This window comes from Chiloscyllium plagiosum, chromosome 2 (assembly GCF_004010195.1).
Source record: "Chiloscyllium plagiosum isolate BGI_BamShark_2017 chromosome 2, ASM401019v2, whole genome shotgun sequence".
NCBI lineage: Eukaryota > Metazoa > Chordata > Chondrichthyes > Orectolobiformes > Hemiscylliidae > Chiloscyllium > Chiloscyllium plagiosum.
This window is the reverse complement of record NC_057711.1, coordinates 25714819-25728916: the sequence shown is the minus strand read 5'-3', so window position 1 is coordinate 25728916 and position 14098 is coordinate 25714819. Positions and strand designations below refer to the sequence as shown.

At 41.3% G+C, this 14098-nt stretch overlaps 1 protein-coding gene across 3 annotated transcripts in view; it reads left to right on the top strand.

Moving 5' to 3' along the window:
• Positions 1–14098, top strand: part of acsl1a (acyl-CoA synthetase long chain family member 1a) — a 173303-nt gene that overhangs the window by 96623 nt on the left and 62582 nt on the right. For all 3 annotated transcript variants that reach the window (XM_043705794.1, XM_043705803.1, XM_043705812.1), the window contains exon 3: positions 6152–6266. In XM_043705794.1, the coding sequence (XP_043561729.1) occupies positions 6152–6266 (115 nt within the window). The remainder of the gene's footprint in view (positions 1–6151; positions 6267–14098) is intronic.

Genomic DNA, 14098 nt, shown 5'->3' with positions numbered 1-14098 from the left:
AACTGCAAACTCACAGATTATCCAGAAACAGTAGGATTGCCAACTTCCATATCTAGTTTCATCTTGGGCTTTCTTCATCAGTGGTCAGTTCTCTATTTTCTAAGATCTTGTAACTGAAGAAGCTGTACCTGGTACCTTTGTACCTAAGATGGTGCTGTAAGTGGTGATATATAAATGTTTCACTGTACTCATTAAGCATATGTGCTAATAAAGTTAATTCTAAACTCAGTCTAGGCAGCATTTTAGCCAGTCTATTTCCTATACAGTGGGCGTCCATTCGCTGCCCAGTACTGCACAACTGGACTCTGCCACCAATACGTTCATCACTGAGCTGAAACATCTTTTAACCATACAATGCTATTTCTTTGATCTGTATCTTCACCTTGCCTGATAATTCCTCAGTTTCATGTTTGGCTTTGAAACTTTTATCGCGCTTGGTACAGTTCATGACATAATGGTACTTTGAATTGCATCCGAAACATCAACTGACCACATGTTGAGTGTTTGTGGGGTTGATTCTCTTAGTGTAAGTAACAAACTCTCTCTGCTTCTGATAATTCTGAGAAGTCTTTCTGACCTTGTTTCTTTTAGTTACAATTCTCCTTTCATTCTGTTGCCTGGCACATGTTGATGGTTAACATTCCATCCTCCATTTTCTGATTTATATAATTGGTTGCCCCTTTGTGCTACAAATGCTGCTGGGAAGGAATGGTTTCCTAGAAAATTTTTAGTGCTTCTGATATTTGTCCTAATGGGTTATGTTAGAGTGTGTAATCTGTGTACTGTGTATTTATCGGCAAATTTAACTCTTGTCAAAACTAGAAATCTGTCTATACTTAATACTTTGACATAGTCCAGTAATTTTAAATAAAAGCAAGGTTTAGAGGTTTCCAAATGAAATTTCTGTAGTCTTGCAGAAACTGCTAAATTCCATGAAGTACTCTTCTAAAATATGGCCTCCGGGTGAAGCACTGCTGATATATATTAAATAGAAAGAAAGAATTATCAGCAGTGCTTCGCCCGAAGGCCCACTGAAGATGTTACCTAGTAGGGTGATGAAATGTCTGGAAATGAACCTTCCAGCTCAGTGAGCAAACCTTCTAAAATACTCACATAGTCTTTCTAAATTTGTAAGAATCTCATCACTTTTCCTAAGCACTTAATAGATTATCTTTTCTGATAAATTTATTTGTGAAAATTAATAATTAATTTTTAATCTGTGTTCAAGTCATCAGGTTCCAGCTCCCCGCCACCCCTCCCGAAAAAAACCTTGATTTTTATCTTCCTTTTGTATCGCATCGAAAGTCATCCTTCCCTTCCTCTTTGGTAGAGAAGTAACCAAGGCCCACATTTAACTTCATTCTTCCACTGGTCACAACGCTCATTTTGGAAAACAAGCGTGAATAATCATACCCCCAAAAATGTTACACTTTAACTCCTCCATCCTTTACTACTAATCTTATCTTATTCTGCAAAAGATAGCTGCATTTAAATAGAAATCAGGACTGTATTTATATGACAGAGCTTTATTTCCATTAGCCACATTTCAAAGCACACTACATTTGATTATTTACTTCCCATATTTGTACAGCCAAGTCACACTCAGTTAACTTTATTAATATATCTATCACCTGTTCCTTCATTCCATAAAGGTCTCGAGCATCCTTTAGACCATATTAGAGTATAACATGCAAATGCGAGTACTCGTTTATAAATCTAATGCTATTTAAAAACCAAGCCACGTAGTTTACTCTTTCTTAGCCATGTCCCATCTTGGAGCTCTGTCTAAGGGAATGCTACTTTTCCCAAAAGTGCAGAGTAGCCTGACATCTTCTCATTGTTCAATGTGGGACTATCACATACAGGAAAGTCTTCAAACAATTGAAAACCTTCCGTTTCATTCAGAAACATCCAAAGTGAAGAAAACACAAACAAAAACTGTATTTGCCTCTGGGAGTAGATAGTGACTGCTTCCATTTCAAGTACTAACAGATTCCTAGTCAATTCACCTAGCTCACATCTACTGGGAACTGGGTGTCAGTTAAGTTCTGTCTGGCTTCCAATGCCTGATACTGCACTGCTGTATAATACTGTAGATGATCTTTGACCTGCTTGATATTCTTATTTTCCTGAAGACTGCTGCATTTGTCTCAGCTCTTCAGAGCAATGTTCCATCGCCACTCTGAGAGCCCGTAAATGTCATTCTCTGTGCCAACACATTCATTTCTAATTAGCAAGTTTTGAGAGGATTTGTAGCTCAGGTTGAGGTTCTGGATGTAGGTTTGCTCACTGAGCTGGAAGGTTCATTTCCAGACATTTCATCACCCTACTAGGTAACATCTTCAGTGGGCCTTCGGGCGAAGCACTGCTGATAATTCTTTCTTTCTATTTAATATATATCAGCAGTGCTTCACCCGGAGGCCATTGAATATGTTACCTAATAGGGTGATGAAACATCTGGAAATGAACCTCACAGTTCAGTGAGCAAACCTACATTCATTTCTAATTCTTCCAGCCTCTGTTGCACATGGAGCTCAAAGGTCTGTTCAGCAACTGAAGAAGTTGGAGGGAATGTAGCTTTGGAGTTCATCACGTCTCCTGTTTTCCTCCTAAGATTATGAGGCACGTGCTGTCTGAAATGTATGGCACAGCCATTCTTATTTCCCTGTAACCAGTAAAGTCACAGTAGTTCCATGAGATCATAAGGCTGCTCTCTCATAAGAGGGAGTGATGACTGGTGGTGGTTTAACCTGAGAGTCACCATGCTCTTCATAATGTGCATAGTGCACCATGTATCGAGACAGTGAGGACTCTGACAAGAAGGGCCATGGAATGCCTCTACTTGACCTTTTGACTAAGGGACCTTCTATCAATGAATAAAGCACAAACCATGACACTTAACAATAATACACTGATACATTCAATGAATGTAGATAGGTCACCCGCTGCTCATTAACGAGATTCTAATCCTACCATTCAACACTTCCCTCTACATCGAGAATCTTATTTCTGCTGGTCTCTTATTACTTTCCCAAGAAATTTGCTAACACCCACATCGTTCATGGCTTCAGAAGCATCGAAGAGATGTTAGAATCTGAGCAAAAGATAGCAGATATTGCTGTCTCAGTTCCTTTGCTGCCTGAAGAAGAGAATGAATTTCTTCCGAGATGCTCCAGATGCGAGAGGCTAGCTATTGTGCGCTACACGCTGCCAGTATCTGAGGCAGGGTTGAAGGAACCTGACCCATGCTTAAACGCTCCAGGAGAAACTAGAAGAAAAAAAAGTCTATGTCCTCAGACTCCGAGGGGAAGGGTTGTCAGCTAAGTGGACCTCATAAAATATGAGTTCCCTGATTGGGGCTGTTAATCTAGTCCTGTTAAGGAGCTCTGGCTGGTAGATAAAAAGAGTGTCAGACATTTTGATACTCAGAGCTGGCTCTGAGGGAGCTGGACTAGTGTCACAGGCTTTCCAAATGTAAATAAAGGGTGACTTGGTGATTGGATACCAACCTCAACCCCATTTGTAACAAAGGCAAATGTCCCATTTGCCTTAATTCTTGTAATTGCTGTATCCCCTACTGTTTGTTTTTTGTGCATGATATGGGTGATCTAGGAGCTCTGGCAACATTGGAATTGATGAGCCTCAGAGGAAATCTCTCCATTTATAATCATACCTTGCACAAAGGATGGTTGTTTTGGTTTTTTGAAGTCAATCATTTCAGGACATCTCTGCAAGAGTTCCTCAGGAAATGTCCTAATTCCAACCATGACCATTCCTGCATCATGAGGTCAGAGGTGGGAATGCTCACTGTTGACTGCATAATTTCAGCATAATTCACAACTCCTCGGATACTGAAACTGTCTGTGTCCAAATGCACCTATACTTGGACAATATCCAGGTATGGTTATCACTTGACCACATGGTATTCATGGTGCGCAAGTGCTAAATAATGACCATCTCCAACAAGAGAGAATATAGTCATCCCACCCTTGAAATTCAATGGCACCATCATCTGTGAATCCCCACTCTGTCAACATCCTGGGGTTACAGTTGGCTAGAAACTAAACTCATATAAATACTCTGGCTACAAGAGCAGGTCAGAGGCAAGCAATTCTGCAGTGCCTAATCTGCATCCTGACTCCTCAAAATCTATCCACCATTCACAAGGCACATGTCAAGGGTGTAATGGAGCACTCGCTCAACATCATCAATCCATATTAAAGCAGCACGCTTCATTGGCACCATATCTCCATTCACTCCCATCACTACTGGTGCATATTGGCAATAATGTTTACAATCTACAGATTCCACTGCAACAACTCAGTGAGGCTCCTGCAAACTCTACCACCTAGAAGGACAAGGGCATCAACTGCATGCAAACATCATCATCTTCAAGTTTCCTTCCAAGCCACACAGCATCAAGACTTGAAAATATATCATAGTTCCTTCACAGTCGCTTGGTCAAAATCTTGGAACTTCATTTTTAATGGGCATTGTAGGTATACCTACAGCACATGGACTGCAATAGATCAAGTAGATAGTTTACTACCAACGTCTCAAGGGCAATTAGGGATGAGCAATAAATGCTAGGCCAGCTAGTGATGCTCACATACCATGAATAGTAAAAAATAAAACCCAAAAGGACAATTGCTACAGTTTCGCTCTCCTTAAATAATGTTCCTTTTTTTTATTCTTCATATCAAAATGGACAACCTCACTTTTCACTGCATTATTTTCCATTTAACAAAGTTTGGCTCATTTTTTTTAACCTGTCAAAATTCTGTTGCAGTTTTTTCGTATTTTTTTAAAAATAAATAGTTTGTTCAACTACATCCCTAATGGGAAATTCTCCTTTCTACTCATCATAATAAACCAATACATGATTTATAAACATCTAGCAGAGCACAATGACATAAAATATCAAAATATTTATGAAAACATCAAATCTAAGTCAAAATGTAATTTTTGGGGTGCTGACATACCCAGCAGATATTTTTATCCCCCTCCACACAACTTGCTTTCCTACCTTAATGCAACAAATTCGGCAAATTTGGTATCTATTGTAAATAGTTGAGGCCCCAGCACAGTTTCCTGCAGCAGTCTACTAGTAACAGTTGGTCAAGCTGAAAATGCTATCTCTCCGCTTCCTGTTAATCAATCCTCTATTTATGCCAATAAATCAACCATAACACAATATGTTGTCTCCAGTATTGACCTTTGGCATCTAATTGCCAGTTCAGGAAAAATCATAGAGTGACTGTTCTCCATGCAGTGTGGAGTAAGGACTCCCATTTGACCCTGTCCTTTGGGTCCTGATGCAACTCCAAATCCTGCTCCCAGAATTATTTGCAGTCCTCCAAATGTGCTCTTCATGTTTACCATAATTTCTTTGCTTTTGATTCTGTCTACCTCAGTATAGATCCCAGTACTTTGTTTTACTTTAATGGTGTCATTAACATGTATAACAACATTTATTGACTGTACCTGTCGCTCCAAATCTCTCTCATGCTCTAGTCAGTTTAGGCATTTACTTTCAAGGAATACTTTCAAGGACTTCCTCATTCTTTAATTCTGAGCAAAATGTTTTTTTTTTGCCAACTGCTTGCCCATTCTGAATGTTCATTGATGTCTTCTGGCATTTTGTTGCAATCATCCACTGTCTTAGCTTTCCTTCCCAATTTGGAGTAATTTGCAAGTTTGAAACAGTACTTCTGATTTTCAAGTCAAATTGTTTATGTAAGTATTAATCAGCCGAGTGCCTGATGCTAATGTGTCAAACACAACTTCTCATAATTTGTCAATTGAGAAACTTCTCTCTCTCTCTCTCTCTCTCTCTCTCTCTTTTTCCTGTTAGTTATCCATTCAGCAACTCTCATCCATTGACTCATCACATTCTATCCCCAAGTCAATATCTAAATAAAAAAAAATTAAGCAATGGAGAAAGGGCAGGATTTTGGTATTAAACATTTCTATCAAAGTGCTGACAAGGGCAGGCTGTGCTCCTTCTGCACTGTAAGGTACGGTAATCCTGTAATTATTTTGTGATCTGAAACCTCTGTAAACCAACCCAAAAGTAATTATTTGGCCGTCAACATGATTTATAATGATATCACTGTAGGATATACTTTATTGATTTTTTTTTGTATTTCAGAATGGTGAACTTGCTCGGAAAAGTGTACTACTTCAACAGAAAGATCTGATAACTTCATACTATGTGGATGTGAGAACCCTGTATGATGTGATGAAAAGGGGTTTGGTTATATCGAGTAAGTATTGTCTAATATTCTGTTCTTTGGATAATGGTTAATATCCAGTTGTGCAATTGGAGCATGCAGTAGAGGAAATAGCAAATTTGATAGACAACCAATTGGACCTGCAAGTAACAATCTACAGTATACTAGTGAGGGCTAGGAGGATAATGTGTGCCAGATTTGATGGGATGGTGAGAACAAGGAGAATGAGCAGCTAATTTTCATTATTGTGATTAATTTGAGTTGGTGAAACTGTAAAATCTGGTTTCAATTTGGTGACCTTGTTATTTGAACTAAATTTATCCCTTTCTTTTGACCATGAAAGCTTATGTTGTAGTCAAACACCACGGCTGTTCACACACATCTAGTTTTGCTGCTCATCACAAGATCCAGTCATGTCTCCACCTTTTCAGGCATGGAAATGAAGTGCTTTAATAAGGAGTTGTGTACACATTTTGATTCTCTTGCTTCCTTCCTGATCAAACGGTTAGGTCCTTAATATCTTTGCAATTGCTCTCACCAAGTAACATAGGTGTCACACACACCCCCCCCCCCCTTAACCGTTTCAGTGCATTTTTCCTTGCTAGGTTCTTTACATCCTTCCTGAATTGTGGATTGCCACCTTACTGCGGTGGAGTGGTTTGAGTGTTCATTGATCCTGAAGGTGATGCTATCAGGAGTTCTCAATTTTTGGCAGGGCCAGCCATGACTGTAAGGTTGGAGGGGAGAACCAGACGAAGTGCAATCCAAAACAAGTCCTTAATGGCGATCCAGATGTGGAAGATATTCATGTGATATCACTGGATGCAGTGTGGAGATCTCCAGTTATCAAGATTTTTCCTTGTCACTGGAACTGGATCTACCTTCTCTTAAGGACGGTGTGTCTGCTGAGGTGCAACAGCCTTGCTGTGTCGATAGATGTCCCATACAACGTGCCTGACTAGAGGAATTCAAGTCCGCCTCGACGTAGAATGCAAGCCCTGCGGTGATCAATGAGAGGTAATGGATATAGGAATGAGAAATCTGAAAGTCCCTCGCTTTGGTCCAGCACATACGTGACTCAGTCATTTTGCTCTCAACATAGGAACAGGAGCATGTTCCAGCAGCTTTCCACACGACTGAGCAGGCCTCTTCAGGATCCATACAGCTCACCCCATAAGCAGAAGATGCTAGAAGAGGTGCCCCAAACATAATTTGTCCATCACCACCCTGGCTGGTAAACCCTATCCAGAGGCTCAGCTACCTGCAGTCTCTAAACCCAAGTCAGACTCATCTCAGAACCTGGAGTGTAGGAACCCTCATCGATAACAAGCAAAATAATGGTCCTGATTGAAGAACTGCCCTTGTTGCCTGTGAACTCAGGCACTTCACCATTGAGATTGCTGCTCTCCAGGAGACTTGAAGGTGAAGGGCTGCTAAGGGATGAAGGTGGTGGTTACACCTCCTTCTGGAGAGGGGAACCTGAGGATCAATCCAGGAAGCATAGTTTTGGATTTGCCACTGAGATTGAACACATCAACTGACTCTTGGTGTTCCCTTTTGGCATCAGCAATTGCCTAATGACTCATGATCCGCAACCTGCCAAGAATCAGCAGGCAATGGTCGTGGGTGCCTAATCTCAAACCCTTGATGCGAAAGTTGAGACCAAAGAAGATTTCTATTGTAGTACTGAACACAGCAACATTCCTAATGAAATTAAAATCATCATCCTTGGAGACTTCAATACCAGGGTTGGAAGGCACTCCTGATTCTGGAAAGGAACCATTGGAAAAGGAGGAGTTGGGAATTCCCCCACTCCTCAAATGTGCGGAACACACACTATTCCAAAAAAGACAAATTCAAGACCTATTGGAGGCATCCACGATCAAAGCAGTGGCACATGATCAGCTATGCCATCATTTGACTGAAGACTAATAGGTTGTTCTCATTACCCAGATGATGACCAGTGTAGACCAGTGTAGAAGACTGCTGGACAGACCACTGGCTCATCCGCTCCTCTGTCCATAAAATGCTACCAGAGGCAGCTGAAGATGAAGAAATAAAGAGAGGAGGGAGGAGATGACCAGAGTTGATTGGGACCCTAGCAGGGAAGATGGTGGAGCAGGAGTGGCAGGAGTTTCTGAGGGTAATTTTGGAGGCCCAGCAGAAATTCATCCCAAGGACGATGAAACATACTAAGGGGAGGATAAAGGTAACCATGGCTGACAAGGGACGTAAGAGTCAACATAAAAGGAAAGGCAAACAATCTGGTAAAGATTAGTGGGAGGCCAGAGAATTTGGAAACCTTTAAATGCCAGCAGAATATTACTATGAAAGTAGGGAGATGATGAAATATGGGAGTAAGCTAGCTAATAATATAAGAAAAGGTTGTAAGAGTTATTTTTATATGTCTAAAAAGCAAGAGAAATCAAGAGTGGACATTGGATCTCTGGAAGGTGAGGCTGGAGATGCAGTGATGGTGAACAAAGAAATGGCAGAGAAACTGAATAGGTACCAAAAGCATACCCAAACTTTGAGAGAATCAGAGGTGATTGTAATGGCTGTCACTAAGGAGAAGGTGCTGGGGAAGCTGAAAGGTCTGAAGGTGGATAAATCACCCAGACTGGATGGACTATACCCTCGAGTTCTGAAAGAGACAGCTGTGGAGATTGCAGAGACATCTTTCAGCAATCGCTAGAGTCAAGGAGAGTCCCAGAAGAGTGGAAAATGGCTAATGTAACACCTCTGTTTATGAAGGGAGGGAAGCAGAAGACGAGAAACTATTGACCAGTTAACCTGACTTTGGTCATCCCTGTATGATTTTAAGAGTCCATAATTAAGGATGAGATTGTGGAGCACTTGAAGTGGATGGAAAATAGGGTGGAGTCAGCACGGCTTCATCAAGGGGTGGTCATGCCTGAAAAATCTGTTAGAATTCTTTGAGGAGGTAATCAAACGTTTAGACATAGGAGAGCCAATAGATGTGATTTATTTGGATCTCCAGAAGACCTTTAACAAGGTGCCACACAGGAGGTTGCTAAATAAGATAAGAGATCAAGGTATTAGAGGCAAGGTACTGGCATGGATAGAGGATTGACTGACTGGCAGAAGGCAGAGAGGAGGGATAAAGGGGTCTTTTTCAGGAATGCAGCCAGTTCCACAAGGGTCCATGTTGTCTTGCATTAATTGTCTGGGCAAAGGAGCTGAAGGCATTTTTGCTAAGATTGCAGAAAACACAAAGATAAGTGGCTGGGCAGATAGTGTTCAGGAAGAGGGGAGGCTGCAGAAGGACTTGGACATGCTTGGCAAGCGAGCATAGAAATGGCCGATTGAATACAAAGTGGCAAAATGTGAGGATATGCACTTTTGTAGGAAGAATAGTGACTTAGACTATTTTCTAAATGTGGACGGCTTCAGAAATCTGAACTGCAAAGCGACTTGGGAGTTCCGGATTCTCTTAAGGTTAACATGCAGGTTCAGTTGGCAGTTAAGAAAGCGAATGCAATGCTGGCATTCATTTCAAGAGGGCTAGAAAACAAGAGTAGAGGTGTACTGCTGAGGCTGTATAAGGCTCTGGCCAGAGCATATTTGGAATCGTGAGAGCAGTTTTTGGCCCCATATCTAAGGAAAGATGAGTTGTCTTTGGAGTGCTCCAGAAGAGATTTACAAGAGTAATCCCGGAATCAAGGACTTGTCATGTTATGAGCAGTTGAGAACTCTGGATCTGTACTAAAGCTTAGAAGGATGAAGGGTGATCTGATTGGAACTTGCAGAATTTAAGAGGCCTGGACATAGTGGATGAGGAGAAGATTTTTCCACTAGTAGCAGAGATTAGAATCTGAGGGTACAACCTCAGAGTGAAGGGATAACCCTTTTGAACTGAAATGAGGAGGAATTTATTCATGCAGAGGATTGAATCTGTGGATCTCATTGCCATAGTTGGCTGTGGAGGCCAAGTATTTAAGACAGAGGTAGATTCTTTATTAGGAAGAGGTTCAAGGGTTACAGGAAGATGGCAGGAGAATGGGATTGGGAAACTTATCAGCCACAATCAAATGGTGGAGCAGACTCAATGAGTTGAATAGCCTAATTCTGCTCCTATATTTTATGTTCTAAACAGTTTAGCAAAGAGCCAAACAGACCAGCAAATTTCCAACAATGTCTTCACCATAATCTCCGAAGAGATCATCTTAACGGATTGGAGGAAATCGAGACAAAGTTAAAGACAGCCATCATCTCTCACTAGAAGAAACCATCAGCTATAAGACCAGGAAACACAAAGCCTGTTTCAGCAAGAATGACCATGTCATCCAAGACCTGACCAGGAAGAAGAGGAAAGCTCTCTGTGCCTGACAAAATGACACTACCAGCGAGGCAAGGAGCAGATGTCATCAAACAGTAAAGGCTGAGTTACAAAGAAGTTTCAAAGGAAATAAAGAATCAGTGGTGGTCTGAGAAGGCTCTGGTAAGCAAGTCCATGCTGACAAGCACGACACCCAGGCTTTCTTCAGTGCCACCAAAGCAACATAAGGACCTAACACCCTTGGCCTCAAGCCAGTGCGGAATAAGGATGGCATCCTTTTCAGAGACAGAGTAAACATCATCCTCTAATGGAGAGAGCACTTCAAAGAATGCATAAACTGACTATGAGGTGTTTGAGGTTGGCAGCTGCAAGGCTGAGTGTTCTGTAAGGCTCAGTGTTTGGACCACAGCATTTCACTTTATGCATTTAACGATCTAGATGAAGGAACTGAGGGCATTCTGGCTAAGTTTGCAGATGATACAAAGATTGGTAAAGGGGCAGGTAGCATTGAGGAGGTGGGGAGGCTGTAGAAGGATTTGGACAGATTAGGAGAGTGGGTAAAGAAGTGGCTGATGGAGTAGAAAGTGAGAAAGTCTGAGGTCATGTACTTTGGTAAGAAGAATGGAGTCTCGGACTAGTTTCTAAATGGGGAGAAAATTCAGAAGTCTGAAGTGCAAAGAGACTTGGGAGTTCTAGTCCAGGATTTTCTCAGACTTCCAGGTTGAGACAATAATTAGGAATAAATGAAATCATGGCATTTATTTTGAGATGATTTAAACATAAAAGCAGGGGTGTACTTCTGAGGCCCTATAAGGCGCTGGACAGATCCCATCTGGAGGACAGAGGAACCTCAATTATCTGAAGACAATGGGCGGGCAGTTTTTCGTGCAGATAATTGATGATTCGGATAATTGATTTGACCTTAAAGAATGCAGTACTGCATGTAATTGCGTTAAACAGCATGTTTCGAGGCTTTATTTCATTCATTCGCTAAAATTTTGTACAAACACTGACTATCGCTTAAAAATTCTTGACGTTTTACAAGTCAGATCACTTTTTGTGTACTTGTACAGTAAATAAAATTCATTGACGTGGAGGTCAGTGATCATTTTTGAAGAAAATATCCAGCCACTATTGCTTAAGATGATGCTGTCTATTTTTTTGCGAATGATAACATGTGGCAAAGATGCATCAACTTAATGGCATCGACTTTGTCTTGTGTTTCGTATCATTCCATGAAAAATTGCAAACTGTCGATAGCTTTGTTAATGGGGTCTGAAGGAAATTTTGGTTTCTGATTTTCCTTACCATCCACGGCATCCATACTTTCCCACTGTTCTTCTGTGACTATGTTGACTATCTGATCATTGCTGAATATCTCTATTCTGATGTTGTTGTCACAGTTCACTCAAGCATCGATCTCGGCCTCTACAAAGTCTCCTAATCCCAGATGTCTGCAGTTTTCGATGTCACTGGTTAGCCTTTGATCTGGATGGGTGTCCTCTTCACTGTCATGGCGACCAACACGCAAACCATTGTATCAACACTCTGCGATTGTCGATGGCTTGATGCATGAACAAAGCGTCCTTGACCGTGAATGCCTTCATAATTTCTTGCACTCATTTCTCTGCATTGTCTTCACCCAGTACGGCATGCAACATGTTACGGCGATAATATTTTTTCATTGTTGTGATGATTTCTCAATCGAGTGGCTATAACCTTGAAGTGGTGTTTGGTGGTAATAACAAACACTTGATAGCTCCATCTGCTGATTCTAACTGGCTGCCATTCACAGTGTGTGCCCCCGTGTGTCAACAAGCAGAAGGGTGCATTGCTCGAGTCCAGCGCTTGCCAAATGTGACCTGACAGCAGATACAAAATCTTCATGTAACCAGGATGAAAAAACTGGACGTATCATCCATGCTTATTTTGTGTTTTGTACTTCACGGGAAATGAGTTCCTGTCACAGTTCTTAAAGCAATCTTGATTAGTATATTGCCCGATACAGACAAGCGGCAATTTGAGTGCTGGTGGCGTTGACACAAGGGAAGATTGTTATGTGATCCTTCTGCACTTTATGTCCCGACGCCTGCTTTTCTGTGGTGGATGCAAGTGTTTTGTTCGGCAGTGCACACCAAAACAATCTACTTTCATCATTGTTGTACAATTGCTCCAGTTTCATACTTTCCTTCATGAATAATGGATTGCAGTTTCTGGCTGTTGCCTTCCACGGTGCTGCCATCTATGGACTTCTGCACTCCAAGAATGCTGAGGTGCCTAATGCCATGATGATGTTTGAAGCACTATAACCAGCCCAATGATTCGCTGGGGCCAGATACGGGAATTCCCTTTCATGCTGCTTTGCAAACCACAAAAGTACAGCTTGGTCAAGTTACTCATCCTTTGCTGGCTTCGTGGATTTTATTTTTAAAGCATTTGAGGTGTCACTTCGGCTGATTAATTTCTCAATCGCCGGTCTTGCTTGCCTGATGTCAGATGCTGTCGCTATCCCAATGTTGTACTGTGCAATCTTTGATGCCTTTTCACCACGATCCAGACGCAGTAAAATCTCGCTTTTCTGTTCAATTATCACTGCGGCCTGCTTTCTCTTCACAGATATGGTAAGTACATAAAACAAACTCGATCAGTTTTACCATATACGAACCTGGAACAAAGTCGTAGAGGAAATGAAAACACCACTGATTTTGTCATGCATTTTAAATCCTTCAGCATGTCAGTCATTTTTGTGTTAAAATTAATTTAACACTGCTACAATTGACTGACTGAGATGGTGCACCAATGTCATTAACACCTCTTTGCTGCAATGCTTGCACATCTTCTTCAGCGCAGGTAACCCTCATTTACCCTCTTCTGTAAACAAAAGATGCAGTCGTCGCACTATTGTTGGTAACACCACTTTGTTGTAATGGTTTCACGGGACCTTCATATCCTGTTTGGAAAATCCGATTTTTCAGATAATTGATGTTCAGATAATGGAGGTTGCTCTATATTGTGCGCAGTTTTGGGCCCCATATCTCAGGAAGGATGTACTGGCCCTGGAGCATGTTCAGAGGAGGTTCACAAGAATGGTCCCAGGAATGAAAAACTTAACATATGAGGAATGTTTGAGGACTCTGGGTTTATACTCAATGGAGTTTAGAAGGATGAAGGGAATTGAATTGAAATATACTGAATGACCTGGACAGAGTAGATATTGGGAAGATGTTTCCATTGATAGGAGAGACTAGGACCTGAGGGCATAGCCTTAGAATAAAGGGAAGACCTTTTACAATGGAGAAACTTCTTCAGCCAGAGAGTGGTGAATCAATGGAATTCATTGCCACAGAAGGCTGTGGAGGCCAGGTCATTGACTGTATTTAAGACTGAGATAGATAGGTTCTTGAGTATCAAGGGTTGTGGGGAGAAAGTGGGAAAATGGGATTGAGGAACTTATCAGCCATGATTGTAGGGTGGAGAAGACCTGGTGGGCTGAATGGCCTAATTTCTGCTCCTATGTCTGATTGTCTTATGGTAATCTACCATCCAAGATAATCTTGGATTCTCA